Source organism: Diabrotica undecimpunctata, chromosome 9 (genome assembly GCF_040954645.1).
Source record: "Diabrotica undecimpunctata isolate CICGRU chromosome 9, icDiaUnde3, whole genome shotgun sequence".
Taxonomy (NCBI): Eukaryota; Metazoa; Arthropoda; class Insecta; order Coleoptera; family Chrysomelidae; genus Diabrotica; species Diabrotica undecimpunctata.
Window position 1 is genome coordinate 17,447,861 of NC_092811.1, and position 16,331 is coordinate 17,464,191.

General features: G+C 30.6%; 1 protein-coding gene across 2 annotated transcripts in view; it reads left to right on the forward strand.

Annotated features, from left to right (window-relative positions):
• Positions 1-16,331, forward strand: part of SCaMC (Short Calcium-binding Mitochondrial Carrier) — a 180,131-nt gene that overhangs the window by 24,944 nt on the left and 138,856 nt on the right. For both annotated transcript variants that reach the window (XM_072542841.1, XM_072542842.1), the window contains exons 2-3: positions 19-142; positions 15,284-15,371. In XM_072542841.1, coding sequence (XP_072398942.1) covers positions 19-142; positions 15,284-15,371 — 212 coding nt within the window. The remainder of the gene's footprint in view (positions 1-18; positions 143-15,283; positions 15,372-16,331) is intronic.

The following is a 16,331-nucleotide window of genomic DNA, read 5'->3' on the forward strand; positions in this document are numbered from 1 at the left end:
TTTTGTATTTCTTTTCAGAAATTTCTTAAAAGTACCAAAAGCAAGAGCGGTGAACTTTCATTGGCAGATTTCATTTATTATGTTCGAGAGCACGAAAAAAATTTGAGGCTGCATTTCTCTCATCTAGACAAAAATAAAGATGGTAAGTATGTTTTTATTTACACGAAATGTTTTTAATTTATCTTTGTTGGTGTATTTATTTAATTTTTCTGAGTGTGTTGGCCTTGTCGAAACCAAGCAGCCAGCCTGTTTTTATTAAACCTAATAAATTTTATTATTTGCTCGCAATTTCACTATTTTATTAAAGATTCTCCATATATTTACGAAGGAATCTGACCATTTAAGAGCTTCTATATCAGAGCTCGTCTGCAGAAGAAATATTTTAGATAAGGTGCGCTAATGTGGTGACTACATTCAGTTTTAATTAAAAAAATTATTTTCTTGTATGTAAAATACTTTTCCGCAGTTTTATTGATATGACGTTACTAGCCGATGTATTTTTTGACATTTCTCCATATAAAAACTTATAAACAAAACTCCACATTCCCAGTATCGACCATCCTTCGTAATATTGATATTGCTAAAATAGCATAATATTTCTAAAAAAGGGTGATTTTACACTGTAATCCAGGAATTAATGTAATGTGGCCTAGGTTATAAAGGGTAACCTCAGGAGCAATCCCCAACTTCATTCAACAAAAAATTTTTGGTTATTGTGTATTTAAGAGCGTTTTTAGGTGCAAAATACGTATTTTTTGAGTTTGTTTCATTTTTTGCCTAAAGTAAGTATTGTAATGGGTAATTTCTGTGTAAATTATGAAAGTACTCTAAAAGACCTTCAATTTGAGCCGGTATACGTTCAATTTAATTTATTTGTTATTACAAAAATGACGAATGAAGGTCAAAATTAAAAAACGTAATATTTATTGCAAAATTACTTTTTTTTATTTCAAATATATTACATTCAAGTCTATAAAATTACGAATCGAATGAGCCGTAGTAGGCCTAGATCGGTTAATTTGTTGCTGAGATACTCTAATTAGTTTATCCCACGACCTTCAACTTTGAATGCTGATAGGATTGCCAAAAAAAAATGGTAGAGGGCTAATTCTTGTTTCATTCTCTTCATAAAGCCGTAAATTTGCATATTCCACTGGAAAATAATGAAAAAAAAAAATTTTAACCCGTTAAAAACAATTATTTATGAAGTTGTAAAATTGCAGTTATAAACATTACATATTACATTACATACAAATTTCTAATTTGCACATTATTATAGCTGGCTTCGAGACCAATAGTTAAAAAAAAAGTTTTCTACGACCAATAGGAGCCGAGTTAGCATATTTTTTTTAATCACTGAGACTTGATTAATAACAATTAAGAAACGAATCTGGCAATGCTCGGAAAAATTTGCATTATCTTGGTGAATAAGGAACCGATTTCGATGATTTTTTTTTTTAATCTAGGGTAGCTCGTCGAAATAATAACATCTGGAATACTTTCACCCTAAAAAAACCACCCCCAACCCCCCTAAAAAACATTTTTTTAATACTCAATTTTTTTTCAGTTGTTTTACTTTTACAATACTATTAAACGTAATCTACTACCAAATTATTATTGAGAACATCCCCATTTCTAAAAAAATTTAATATTCTAAAATATAGACTATTGACTACAGAATCTGTTTTTCTATTATTGAAAGCCCTTTTATGTTCTGCTATTCGTTTATTAAAATTTAGCATTAGCAGAACATAAAAGGGCTTTCAATAATAGAAAAACAGATTCTACATACGCACTTCACCTCCTAGATCATAATCATTCTTTTAATGACGAATTTAAAATTCTACACATTCAAAATAAAGGCCTTAAGCTATCTTTGTTAGAATCTATGGAAATCAACAAGTTAAAAAATACAGATATAATTCTGAATGACCAGCTTGAGACAAACAGTTCTCCCCTCCTCAACCTATTTCATTAGAGACTATAAAGTGTAAACCCATGCCAAAAACAGATCACTTGAGAAAGGCAATCAGCCGAAACAGCTGTAGTGATAAGAATTTAAAATAAATTTTGTGGAAGTTTTGAAAACAAAGTTTTCAGTGTTTTATTGTTACATAAAATGAATTTCCATCAAGTAACGGTCGAATCCATCAATTACTATTATTTCAGTATTTATCTTTTTTAATATTTAGTATTTAGTAGTAGTAGTATTTAGTATTCAGTATTTAATACTTACTATGCCTGTCTGTGTAATCTTTTATCAGTGAAATATTATGTTAAAGTAAAGTTCAAATGATTAAAATTTCTATTTAAAAACAATCTATTTTCCAAAAAAAACTCAAGAAATTGATTTTAAAAACTTTTGGTCAAACTATATTTTTAGTACAATTTCATGAGAAATTAAATAATTGGTTAATTAAATTAAAATAAACATCATATATACGTATATCTTAAATTGCAAATTACTTTGATAGAAGCAATAAATTAGTAAAACAAAGATATAAATAGGGATGGCGATTTTTGACAAAACACCGGTTTTCGGTTATACCGTTTTTTTTTGCTTACGGTTTAACCTGGCGATTATAACCGGCTAAAAAAACCGGTTTTTGATTTTTTTAATCCAATAGGATACAAGTTTGCACTTTCAGTTTGCTTCTGTATTTATAAAATAAAATAAAATTTGTATTATGGTTTTGTTTGGAATAATTACTTGAGAATAATAATTATGATTGGGATTTAAAATAATACCTAATCTAATCCTTATCACCATAAAAATCTAATAACCGGTTTTTACTTTGAAAATAAAAAACCGGTTATAACCGGGACAAAAAAACAACCGATAAAACCGGTTATTGCGAAGTAAAAAAACCGGTTTCCGGTTAAAACCGGTAGGTTTTTCTCATCCCTAGATATAAACAGTAAAATAATTGTAATTTATTTATATGGTTTTAAAATGAGATTCAATATTTATAAAATCAGAAATATGCTTAGTTTTTATTTATTTTTCTTTTTTTAATAGGTTGTACAATTTCCTCAGAATCATATAACAATTCATCCAAAACATCCATCTCACTCTCAAATTCTTTTTCTTCGTCATCTAGTTCATATTCAGCAGTATGACAATTTTCGCAACTCTTCATTACAATTTTCGCACATTCTCGTACATTTTAGGCCGTGCTTACGGCATCCGCAATGTTTGCCACATGCGGTTTCAGTGCTGCATTGAAAAAAGGTAAACTTTATTCGTCATTTTTAACAATAAATAATGATTTTAATTTAAGGAGAATACAAATACTTGAAAATATAGGTTTTTAAGTAGTAAATGACGCCAGATTCGTTTCTTAATTGTTATTAATAAAGCCTCTGTGATTAAAAAAAAATTATGCTAACTGGGCTCCTATTGATCGTAGAAAACTCTTTTTTTTTTTAATCTTCGTCTCGAAGCAGCTACAATAATCTGCAAATAAAAAATTTGTAGAGTACATATTGGACGCTGCAGCTCTAAATGTTTATAACTGCAATTTTACAACTTCATAAATAATTGTTTTTAACGGGTTTACATTTTTTTTTTTCATTATTTTCCAGTGGATTATGAAAATTTACTTCTTTAGGAAGAGATTGAAATAAGAATTAGCCCTCTACCATTTTTTTTGGCAATCTTTTGAGCATTCAAAGTTGAAGGTCGTGCGATAAACTAATTAACGTATCTCAGCAACAAATTAAGTTATCTAGGCCTACTACGGCTCATTCGATTCGTAATTTTATAGGCTTGAATGTCATAAATTTGAAATAAATAAAAAAGCAGTTTTCCAATAAATATTACATTTTTTAATTTTGACCTTCATTTGTAATTTTTGCCATAACAAATAAACTAAATTGGACGTATACCGGCTCAAATTGAAGGTCTTTTAGAGTACTTTCATAATCTATACAGAAATTACCCATTACAATACTTACTTTAGACAAAAAATGAAACAAACTCAAAAAATACGTATTTTGCACGTACTTATAAACGCTCATAAATAAACAATAACCAAAAATTTTTTGTTGAATGAACTGGGGAATTGCTCCTGAGGTTGCCCTTTATAACCTAGGCCACATTACATAAATTACTGGATTAGAGAGTATTTTTCCCCCACAGCCTGGGTTATTAATGTATTGTATTGCAACCGGCTTATTCTTATGGTTTTAGGTCCTGTGAACTGTGAATAGAAAAGGCACGCAATATAAAAATAATTCGGGACCTCCGTCACCCAATAGAAAAGAACAAGCGTTATACTTTTCTCTAACTTTTTTTACGTTCAAACCGTTGTTTTTGTAACGCTCTTGATATATTGCACATCCTCGTTGAATAAATAGTGACTTTTACATTGCAGTTTCATTGTTACGGGTACATTTAAGCAATACTTCCAGGCTTGAAAACAATAGTCTAGAATTTACATTTATTCAAATCGGTAGACATAGAAATTCTGTATACACACTGTCAATTTTGCCAAGTAGTCCCTGGTATCAAAGGTCTACGGGTCCAGTAAAAATTAAAAACACGGAATACACCGCTGAATAATTTATAGATATTCATGAGAACAAAGTACAACAAATTTACAAGTACAGTACAGAAAAAGTACAGTTTAAAAAGAAACGTATAAATTATGTTTTCGTATATATGTAGAAATTTTGTAAAATAGTTTAGTTATGATAAGTACACAAGAAAAACTATTTGGTTAGTTTATTATCTCTCAACAATAACCGACAGAGAAGGAGGTAATGGAAAAGTATTGTAGTATTCAGTTTCTTCTTCAGTCTTACTTGTATCTGGAGCATATACTGACATTAAATTTCTTTTATTATTAATTTTGAGTGTCATTTTGAGAATTCTGTGGTTAATATATTGTACATCATCTAATTTTTTTCAAATTTCTCTTTACATATTCTTCTTTTTCTTTCATATGCTATTCTTAACATATCCTTTTTAGCCCAGTCTGGTTATACAAAAATCATCGATTTCACGGCAAAATGTTTCTCAGATATCTGAAACTTTTAAGACATAGGTGGGGGTTACTAGATGACGAATAGATAAAAAGATACTCCTATTTTTACCTTGCGTTTTTTTTAAACAATAATTTATGGTCAGAATTTGATTTTTTATCTATAAGTTTTTTCCCTTATAATTTAAATAAACAATATTTATACCATTTTTTTATATCAAGAATATCTTTACTTTCCCGTTTTTTCAATTAAAATTGATAAATAATTTACGGAGATATTTGCAAAAAAGCAGTAGTTTTTTTGCACTAATTTATAAATTTAATTAATTTTTTTTTTAACAAAACAAAATGTTATTAATACATTTCAACATTGAGGAATTACCGTCCTTTAAATTTGTGCGAAATTTCCCCCCGATCGGTCAAATAGTTTAAAAGTTATTCAATTTGTTTATCCCTGGGACTAATTATTTAAACCATTGAACTTGCCCTATGAATGATGCTAGACACATTTAACAAATTTCATAAGATTCTTTAAGACCTATACTATCTCAGAAGTTAAATAAATATTAGGTTTTCATCGAAATTATTTACAAAATAAACGTTTGAAAAAGGGGTATGTTTTTTACTTATAAACAATTGCAATAACTTCCATATTTTTTAAGCTACAGACTTGTACGTACAACCATTAGATAGCTGGTAAAAAAACTCACATTTAACAAAAAAAAAATAAACCTATGAACAATAGGAACGAAGTTAGCGACAATTTTTTTGTTAATTATATCTCCATTGTTTATAAACATTAAGAAGTAAAATTTGCACAAATTTTGAATGAAAATCTAAACTTTATATTGAATTTTATAGCTATAAAATTCATCCAATTTGTCGAAACTTAAACCTTTCGAAACGAAGTTACTTTCGAAAGATCGACATAGGAAAGTGGAGGGGAAACTGTTTTAGCTCCTCGCTGCAAAATTTAATATTATGGTTACGGATTGATCATTCAAAAGCTTCAACAGTTCTGTAGGAATTTCATCAGGTCCATTTGCTTTTCCATTTTTAGCGTTTCTTATTGCGTATTCTACTTCTTCTTTCAATACGTCTGGCCCAGTTGCATTGATTATCTGAGTTAAGTTGTTTCTATCGTCTTCAAATAATTCATTCAGGTATTCTGTCCATCTTTTTATTTTATTCTCTAGATCTACAATAAGGTTTCCATCTTTTTCTTTAAGTTTACCTATTTGGCATTTCCTTATGCTTCCTGTTATCTCTTTTACTTTTCTGTACATAATGAACGCATCGTACTTTTTCTCATAGGTTTCCATTTCTTCACATTGTTCTTTAATCCACTCCTCTTTGGCTTCTTTTATTCTCTTTTTTATGTGTTTATTAATTTCTTTGTATTTTTCTGGGTAATTCTTCATCTTTCTTCTTTGTTCCATAAAGTCTAGTATATCTTGTGTCATCCACCCCTTATTCTTTGTTGTTGTTTTTGTAAGATGTTTCTTTCCTGCTGTTTGTATAGCTGTATTTATGTACTTTAATTTTTGGTTAACGTTGTTTGTATCGTTAATTTGTTGCTGCGCTGAACGGAGGTTTTCATTTATTTCTTCTCCTGTTTCTTGTCGTATATTTTTGTTTCTAAGTTTATTTAAATCTAGTGCCTTTCTGTGTGGTCTACTAATCTTTTTTGGTCTCGCCTCTATCACAGTAACTACCGGGTTATGATCTGAGGCTATATCAGCTCCTGGGTACGTCTTAGTACATTTAACAGCATTATGATACCTCCTTGCTATCATAATGTAGTCTATTTGATTTCTCACTATTTTTTCTTTGGTATGTTGTGGAGATGTCAATGTATATAACCGTCGAGGAGGTAATTTGAAAAAGGTATTTGTTATTACGAAGTCTTCACTTTGCCAGAATTGAATCAATCGATCTCCTCTGTCATTTCTGTTTCCAAGCCCATATTTTCCTACTTGTTCTCCTACCTTACCTTGACCCACCTTGTCATTAAGATCGCCCATTAATATGTTAATGTATGGAAAGACTGACTTAAGAAGTGAAGACAAACAACCTGCAACAAAAAGGTTTAGACCTGACAGTGAAGTCGAATAAATGAACCAAATTTTAACTTTTAAACCAATGTATGTAAAGAAAATAAAAAAACTAAAGTTCAATAAACATTGCAAAATTTAATAAGGCAAGTGATGAAAAAATCGACTTATTTTATCAAAGCAGTAAGGCAGATTAGGTTAATATTGTATATCATATTTGTAAGAAAAATAGAATAAAAATCAATATTGTTAATTATAAAAATACAAACAATTATAATTAATATAAGGAATATAATAATATAATGTGTAAAAAATTACCTGAAATTTAATTTATAAAATATATAAGTATTATTACATCATTGATATAAAATGAAAAAACATATGTTGATTTTCCGGGATTTTCCAACATTTATGGTGGGTGAAAATTATGGCATCATTATTAATACTGCGACAGACTATTCGAGCAAATTAAAAAAAAATTAAGTATTTAGGGTGAATTTCAAATGGACTCAATTTTTTCGAGTTTTCCCATATTTTCCAGCCAGTGAAAGCTATGTAGTTATTCATATTTCTACGAGCTACCCCAGAATAAAAAAAGAGGCTTGTAGCTGCAAAGGAAGCCAAGATAATGTAAATTTTTCCTACGTGTTGCAATTTGAAGTTCCGATGCCGAAAAAAAAAACGGAGCTGAAACAGTTATCCTCTCCACTTTCCTATGTCGATCTTTCGAAAGTACCTTCGTTTCGAAGGGCTGTAAGGTTCGAAAAATTAAATGAATTTTATAGCTATAAGTTTCAGTAGAAAGTTTAGATTTTCATTCAAAATTTGTGCAAATTTTACTTCTTAATGTTTATAAACAATGGAGATATGATTTTTTTAAAAATAGTCACTAACTTCGTTCCTATTGGTCATAGAAGGTTTTTTATTTTTTAATGTGAGCTTTTTTACCAGCTATCCAATGGTTGTACGTACAAGTCTGTAGCTTGAAAAATATAGAAGTTATTACAATTGTTTATAAGTAAAAAACATACCCCTTTTTCAAACGTTTATTTTGTAAATAATTTCGATGAAAACTCAATATGCATTTAACTTCTGAGATAGTCTAAGTCTTAAAGAATCCTATGAAATTTGGTGAATGTGTCTAGCATTATGCATAGGGCAAGCTCAATAGTTTAAATAATTAGCCTCAGGGATAAACAAATTAAATAACTTATAGAATATTTGACTGATCGGAGGGAAATTTCGCACAAATCTAAAAGATGGTAATTCCTTGATGTTTAAATGTATTAATACCATTTTATTTTGTTAATAAAAAAATTAATAAAGTTTATAAATTAGTACAAAAAAACTGCTTTTTTGCAAATATCTCTGTAAATTATTTATCAATTTTATTAAAAAAAAAATGACATAAATATTGTTTATTTAAAATATAAGGGAAAAAATTTATAGACAAAAAATCAAATTGTGAACATAAATTATTGCTTAAAAAAAACGCAAGGTAAAACTAGGAGTATCTTTTTATCTATTCATCATCTAGTATCCCCCACCTATGTCTTAAAAGCTTCAGATATCTGCGAAACATTTTTCCACCTTTTTTTAACCAGACTGGGCTATTTTTGTTGTCCTTTTTTTCGCTGTTTTCGTCGTCATTTGTTTCCGTCTTTTCTCCGAGACTTTTTGACCGGTTCTTTGAGCACTTTAAGATAGGTAGGTTGCCAACTTTGCCTATAAACCCTTGACTTTTATCCGGTTTTGGTACCGGCTGTGACAACCACCAAGCTACTCGATCCACCCGATAGTTATCCCAGGCAGTGTTGGACTTGCAAATGTGATCAACATATAGTACATGTAGCTTTTTATTAAGTATAAATTTAAAGTTCTACCTAAATTGGAATTAGGTCAGGGCTGGACCATAGGGATCATCCCTCGTACATAGTACATATTTGTATCTCCTACATCGTGAAGTATTGAATTGATTTGTATAATATATTTGGCTGGATTTACCCAGAATAATTGGATGATTATTGCAATATACAATGTTTACTAAAGTATTTTGAGCCACTCTTATTAAATTAACGAGTAAACTGCTTGTTCTGTCCCAAAATCAGTAAACCTAATTATAGTCTTTTCTCTTATGTAAACAAAATACAAAAATCCCGGGATTTTGTATACCTAATAAAATACATTTTGTTTGCCCACGTGATTGTATCGAGTCGTGGCTTGGCAACGTGCAGCTGCCAAGATTTTGTTAATAATCCAATTTTAGCAATATTGTAAGATATCAATTTATGGGGGATAAAGTGCATACTGGGATTTCTGATGTTGCATTCAAAGGTGACCCATTTTTAAATTAATCCTTATAAAAAAAATGTACTTAAATAGAATGCACGACTAGGCGATTTTATAATTTGCACGTGATTTATTTTTAAATATTGTTCAACGTGTCTTTTCCTTAATGCACTTTTGCAATGATTGTCTTATCTTTATTGCGGATTCACTTAATATTTAGCAAAAATTTTAAAAATAAATTAAATAAACATTTAAAAAATTAACGGAGACAGGTTCTAGACAAAGTTTTATATACGTTTTTATATAAGTTTTAGAAAGACGTTTAACCTGTTATGTTAATAAATTTAAGTAACATTTAAATTAAAAAAAAAAACGGCATGTAGCACTCTTTGAGTGACGGAGCAGAGGAAGAATAGTCTTTTTGCCATATTTGATAGTTCTTTTCCATTCGGCTGTCCCAAGTAGAAACACTGTAAGCGCCAATTCGAAAATTGTTCACCAGAGCAGGAAACGTGAAGGGCTCTGCTTTTCAAATTTCTATTTTGTTTAAAATAAAAGTGAATACACATTAATATAGCATAAAATACTCTTGTTTTTTAGCAAATATTTTTATATCTGTATTTTATGCCCTGACTAGGTTTTGAACACATACAGTGTTTTTATTTGGGAAACCTAAAAATATAAAATAAAATATCCCAATTTGCAATGATACTAAGTACTAAAAATTATACTTTATTCACGTTAATTTAACAAATATAGGTATAATTGGTTTAAAAACATTTTAATGGTCATTGTCCTCTAATTGCTGCAATCCACGGTTATGGAGGAAATCGTCCACTGCTGTCTCAGCGACCGACAAATTAAGCCAAAAGGATCTTCTGTTCTCGGGCATCAAAGGAATAAGTTTCTGTATTATTTCATCTTTTTTGCTTTTACGAATACCTCGTACGTTGGTGCTTTGTGGAAAATTTGACACCACGAACCTGACTTGCAGGAAATCAAGCTCCTGATAGTTTTCATCTTCGAAGTTGGTTTTGAATTTAAGGGATCTAGAGCCTCGTGAAAAGTTAGCTTCTACTATGGGATTTATTAAAAATGTTTTCAAAGGATAATTTTCATCTCCCTTTCGATGCTGCCGTTTCTTTTTTAGCCATTGGAATGAAGTTTGTACTTGAAGTACATTTAAATTTTTTCGTGATTGTCTTATAACAGACAATAAATCTTGAAAGTCAAATACATCTCGTGCTTTTTTAATTTGTTGCTCAATGTTGCCATGAACACCATCTGCAGTCATGTGTGTATGACCTTTGGTAAGATACTTGAATGTTATGTTGTTTACATGAGAGGTATGGGTATCATTATTTACCATAATCGCTAATGCAGTAAACAAATACCAGTTTTTATTTTGGGCAGTGCAATTATCTGCCCAAAAAACAAAATTGTTCGTATCACGCTCTTCTTTAATTAAAGCGTATATTGCATCGATGATGTTAGATGCGTCACGACCGCCAAATGCTTCATGCCAAACCACTGAATAGTTGGAATTTGATTTCTTTTTTAAAGAAGCGAAGACTTCATTAAAAACAACTAAACGACTTGTAAAAAAGACATCTTTGTTTCCTGGCATAACTGGTAACAATAATACTTTTTGCAAGTCAAAAAAAAAATACTTAGTTTTATTAGTTTCTGGTAATTCTGCATCAATTTTGTAATATCTATTAGCATCATCTGCTTTCTTTTTGTGTGCCTCCCATTGAGTTTTTTCGGTAGAAGATTCGATCGAGTTTTCTGTGCCTGTGCTGCTTGCTTCTACAAAATTTTTGTACTCTAAACAATCAGAGCATGAATCCATTTGGGGCATGTGTAAAGATATTTTCATTGTCTTCATCATTTTTCTGTAAGTTTCAATTTGACATATACCTGGGTGCTTTAATTTGAAGTCATTAAACATTGAAGCAACTGTTAAATTTGAAGGCAAATATCTAGTGAAAGGAGCATTTTTGCGGCGGTAATGACTCACGCAGGGATTATAAGAGTTTATATGGTTTACTATTATGTCCCTGTTACGGATGTTACTGGATTTCTTACCTCGATTTTCCTTTACATATGCGTTAAGCGGCTCCTTTTTGATAGCATATGCTAATTCATTGATAACCGAATCACTGGTATAACCAAATGTATTGAGTAAAAATAGCTTGCATACTGGCAGAAATTCGGTGTTATCCTTCTTAGCTAAATAAAATACCCTTGTTTCATTTTTCTTATACACATTATTAGCAGCTGCTGGAACTCTTCTACGGAAAACAGGTCTGAATGAAACACATTTTGCAAGCCAGATCCTTCGAGTTGTGTAATCTGCATCCCAATATGCATTCCAAATATCTGCTCGGCATTCTTCGCTGAATTGAGAGCAAGACTTCTTACACTTCGCAGTGCATCTAGGCAAAATGGGATGTTTATTTTTGTTATCTATACTTTTTTCTATAGCTGACATTTGTCTCCTTTTCTTAGTGACTTTTCGTTCCGTAGGTATGCTTTGGCGTTCAGTAGGTATGCTTTCAGATGTCGAATCTGGATGATCACTCACGTTTCCAGGATTCGAGTCAGGTTGGTAATGTGGGTCGGTAATGCTATCATCACTATCCCCTTCTGAAGATGAAACCTCCAAATCACGTCTAAGCATTTCATCAATCTCTTGAGGGTAACCATTATTGCTATCAGCTTTGGTATAAATCGATTGCTCCTCCCTAAAACCAAAACAATAATGAGAATAAAGTTTTGAATATATTATGATATGTAGTTTTATGTTAGTTTTATTTTTAGTTTTATTTATGATGCTTCATTCTGAAGCTGCCACAGGCAGATAAACTGATCGAATGATCTCCAAGAAGCAAAAGAAGAAGAAGAAGAATAAAAAGTTCTATATTATCTATAAAAAAATCGTTTACCTTTGAGTATCATTTGTGGATGATTCTCCCCAGTCATTGTTGTCCAGATTTCGACTCATATCTAGTATTAACTGAGTTCTTCGATTTTTATTCATATTTATAATATGCCGACAAATTTGTACTTCACTTAACACAAACTAACAAACGACTAAAAAATGTGTAATGATTGCAACTTCAACAGTCTCAGAGAATATAAACAACATAAATATAATTTTGATGATATCGACAGTATTGAGTTTTGGCAAATGTAAACTCTATGATTTCCACGGTAAATCGCTGTAAATCCCAAAACTAAATAAAAACACTGTATATCCCGTATATACAGTGTTTATACTTGGGAATATGGATATAATGTGTTTTAAATTGGTAAAATGAAGTTGGAATGTGATATACAGTGTTTCATAGCAACCATAAATTGTGGTTCTGCAAATTTTTTTATTTTTTTTTCTTCGTCAAATGGTAGATAATATCACCCCATATCCAAAAATGCAATAAAAGCTATTTAAAAAAAAATGGATATACAGTGTTTCTATTTGGGGCAGCTGCATTTCTTGCAATGAGAACCACATCATCAGCGTATGCTAAGGATTGGTGCTCCTTATATAAATAGTTCCGGACCTATTTATCCCACTAACCCTTACAATTTTTTCTAGAACTATATTTAATAGCAATGTAGACAACGGGTCTCCTTGGCGAACACCTTTTTTACTTCGAATTCTTCTGAGACTGTACCGTTGCATCTCACAGCACAAATGGTTTGTCTAATTGTCATTTTTACCAACCTTATTATTTTTTCTGGCACTTGGAATTCTTTTAGCGTTTCTATTAATTTGTTTCTGTCTATTGTATCGTAGGCGGCTTTGTAATCAATGAAAAGTACTTGTGCTGAAAGGTATTCATAGCAATTGATCGGGATTTGTTTTAGCATAAAAATTTGATCGGTTGTTGATCTTCCTTTCCGAAATCCTCCCTGGTATTCTCCTAGGTTCTTCTCTATATATATATATATATATATATATATATATATATATATATATATATATATATATATATATATATATATATATATATATATATATATATATATATTTCTAATCGTTATATATCGTTATAGTACTTTATATATTACCTGTAATAAGGATATTCCTCTATAGTTTGCGCATTCAGTTCTATCTCCCTTTTTGTGTATAGGAATTATAATCGACTTATGCCATTCTTGAGGCATTTCTTCGGCATCCCATACTTCTAGTATTAGCTCACCAAGTTGGTTTATTAAGGCCTCTCATATGTTCTCTGCCACATTGCCGCTCTCCCTGGGGATTTTTTTATTTTTCATATCTTTTAGTATTTCTTCAATTTCTTCTCTTGTGTGCTTTGGTATTTTTTCTATTACAATTTGTGGTTTAGGAACATTATAATTTTCTTCAGTAGTCACTCCGTCATTTAGCATCTCTTCGAAATATTCTTTCTACTTTTGACATATTTGGTCTTCGTCCGCTATCAGGTTTCCTTGCTTATCTTTTACATTCATCGTTCTTCGCTGGTACCCAGTTTTAATGTATTTTACCTCTGATAAAGATATATACTTTATTGGAATAAAGGTGAGCTTTTTGTAAGTTAAACAATTTTTGGGTGGCTCCTTATCAATGACAGCATTATTTGTTGTATTTTGGATCTCCAAACTGTTTTCAATATTCATATTGTCTAATCCTCCTTCAACAGGAGGATCTTCTTCCTCCATTGTAATGAAACGAAAAATTCACTTTATTTTCAGTTTACTGTCAATATTATTTATAAACAACACTAATTACCCACAAAACTTTTTGTCTATAGATAACGCATTAGTTTTCGGTAAATCCGAATCGATATGTACTGGATGAAAGGCCGGGCACAACTCGTATTATAATGTTAATTTGACTAATATAAAGATTGCCGTATGCAAACGCCAAAAAAATTGAAAATAAGAGAAAAATGTAAAGATATTTAATTTTTATTTTAGAATTTTAATATTTTAAATTATATTCTTAAACTGGAAATCAATACTGGCCTAATTAATGTACTAGCTACATAAAAACTAGTAAATACTACAGTCTATAGTGTCGCAAAAAAGCGTGTTTACTATTTTTTTTTTGACTAATCACAGGCCATTACTACTAGCTAAAACTGCTTATTTTTTTAGTCCTATGTTTTAATATTTGTATGTATTCTGTGAGTAATTTAATTTTTAGGCCAGTTAAATAGCGATTAGAATTTTACTCGTTTACAAAAAACTTCGGTACAAGTTCATAAATAATGATGATATGGATTTAAAAATTAAGTAGTGAAACAAAGAATATTGTTGGACATTACCAATGCGGATTCACTGCTGGAAAGTCAACTATACACCAAATACACGAACATAGACAAATCGACCATCTCTTGGTCGGCTTCAAAGCAGCTTTAAAAAGAACTGCTCTATATAATGCATTGTTATATTTGGGGATCCCGCCAAATTAGTTAAATTGGCAAAACTAACAATGCAAAACTTAAGCTCATGCTGCCTTTTTAATATTGTATTGTAAAAGGCAGTCAAGCAGATAAATATTATATTGAATGGAATTAAATATATTGGGTAGATTTATGGGAGACGCAGTGCAGTTTTTTACAAAGTTTATGAACGCGGCAATTAAAGTAGGACATGTAGGACATGGTCCTCTTTGTGTATATCTTTCTATGTGGTGTGATCTTTTTGTACTGGGTTTATGTGTGTTTGCTCAATTCGCGATTTTTCGTGGGTCCATTCTGCCCATGGTTTCTCCATTTCCGGCGTCGTGCTCGAGTCCATCTCACCACATCCTGGACTACTTTCTCTCAGCATATCGGGACCCCGTCTAGGGTAGTATTGTTCTATCCCATTTTACCTAATTTTAGAAATCTCTTTACTTATTGACGTTCATTATCATTACACACTTTCATTGGTATATTCGTTAAAAAATTCGTAGTAACAGTTTATTTAATTTTGTTTCAGGAAAAATTGATTTGGATGAGCTCATTAAGGCATTTAGTGATTTGGGCATACCGCTGGAAAGAGGGGAAGCGAAGAATCTACTGCAGAGGTAAGTCAACATTAGATACTTATTGCTTGTGGTATATTAGAACTTAAATATTAAATGTAGCTTAAAATCATCTTCATACATTAGATTATTTGGAAAAGAACATTGCGAAGATATTTGTATGGAGAATATTTATCTGATAAATATCAAGAAGTAGTGTTTGTAGGCTATTACTATTGAATCTGAAAGTTAAATCTCCATAATTTTTCTTTGTTGCAAAAATATGCCTTTTCCAAATACATAAGATATATCAAAACTCATTAGAGCTTTTCATCCCATTAGAGCTTTTGATCAGAACACCAGACAACAAAAGATACATTCTAATATTCTAGATACTTAATGCATAATATAATATATAATTTATTGTTTCACACATAATGTACCTATTGCAGCGCAATTTGAAACTCCCTCCATGTTCAATAACCTTTAGCATTTGTTAAAAAACAAATGAAATTTTTATTATTTGTGGTTTAAGGCCATATAAATATAAATATTTAACCAATGAAATATTCTAGAAAACGATTTAGGTTTAGGTATTTGGTTACCTTGCCAATGGCGGCGTAAGACAATTTTCTGGAGGGAATTATTGAGAGAATTATAAACATGCTTCAATATTGATTGCTTTAATATGTATACATCTAAGAAGAAGTTGTATTTTGTACAAGAAAGCTTTTTGCAAGATGTGTGTCATCAGAAATAAATTTTATGAAAACAACTAAATTTAAAAAGCGCAGTAATTGAAAAAAGAAGGGGTGGAGAAGAACAAGAATTTGAAGAGATGAACATGGAAGAAATAGAAGATGCTTGCGATACTTGCTCATTATGTGCAATAATTCATTCGTTATTCTACTAATCTATTCTACTAAATATTCACATCTCCAGGAGTTTAGTTTTTTGATATCAGTTTGTTTTATTATCCAGATTTCCAAGCTATGCACCACTTTGATGAAGACGTCATCATAT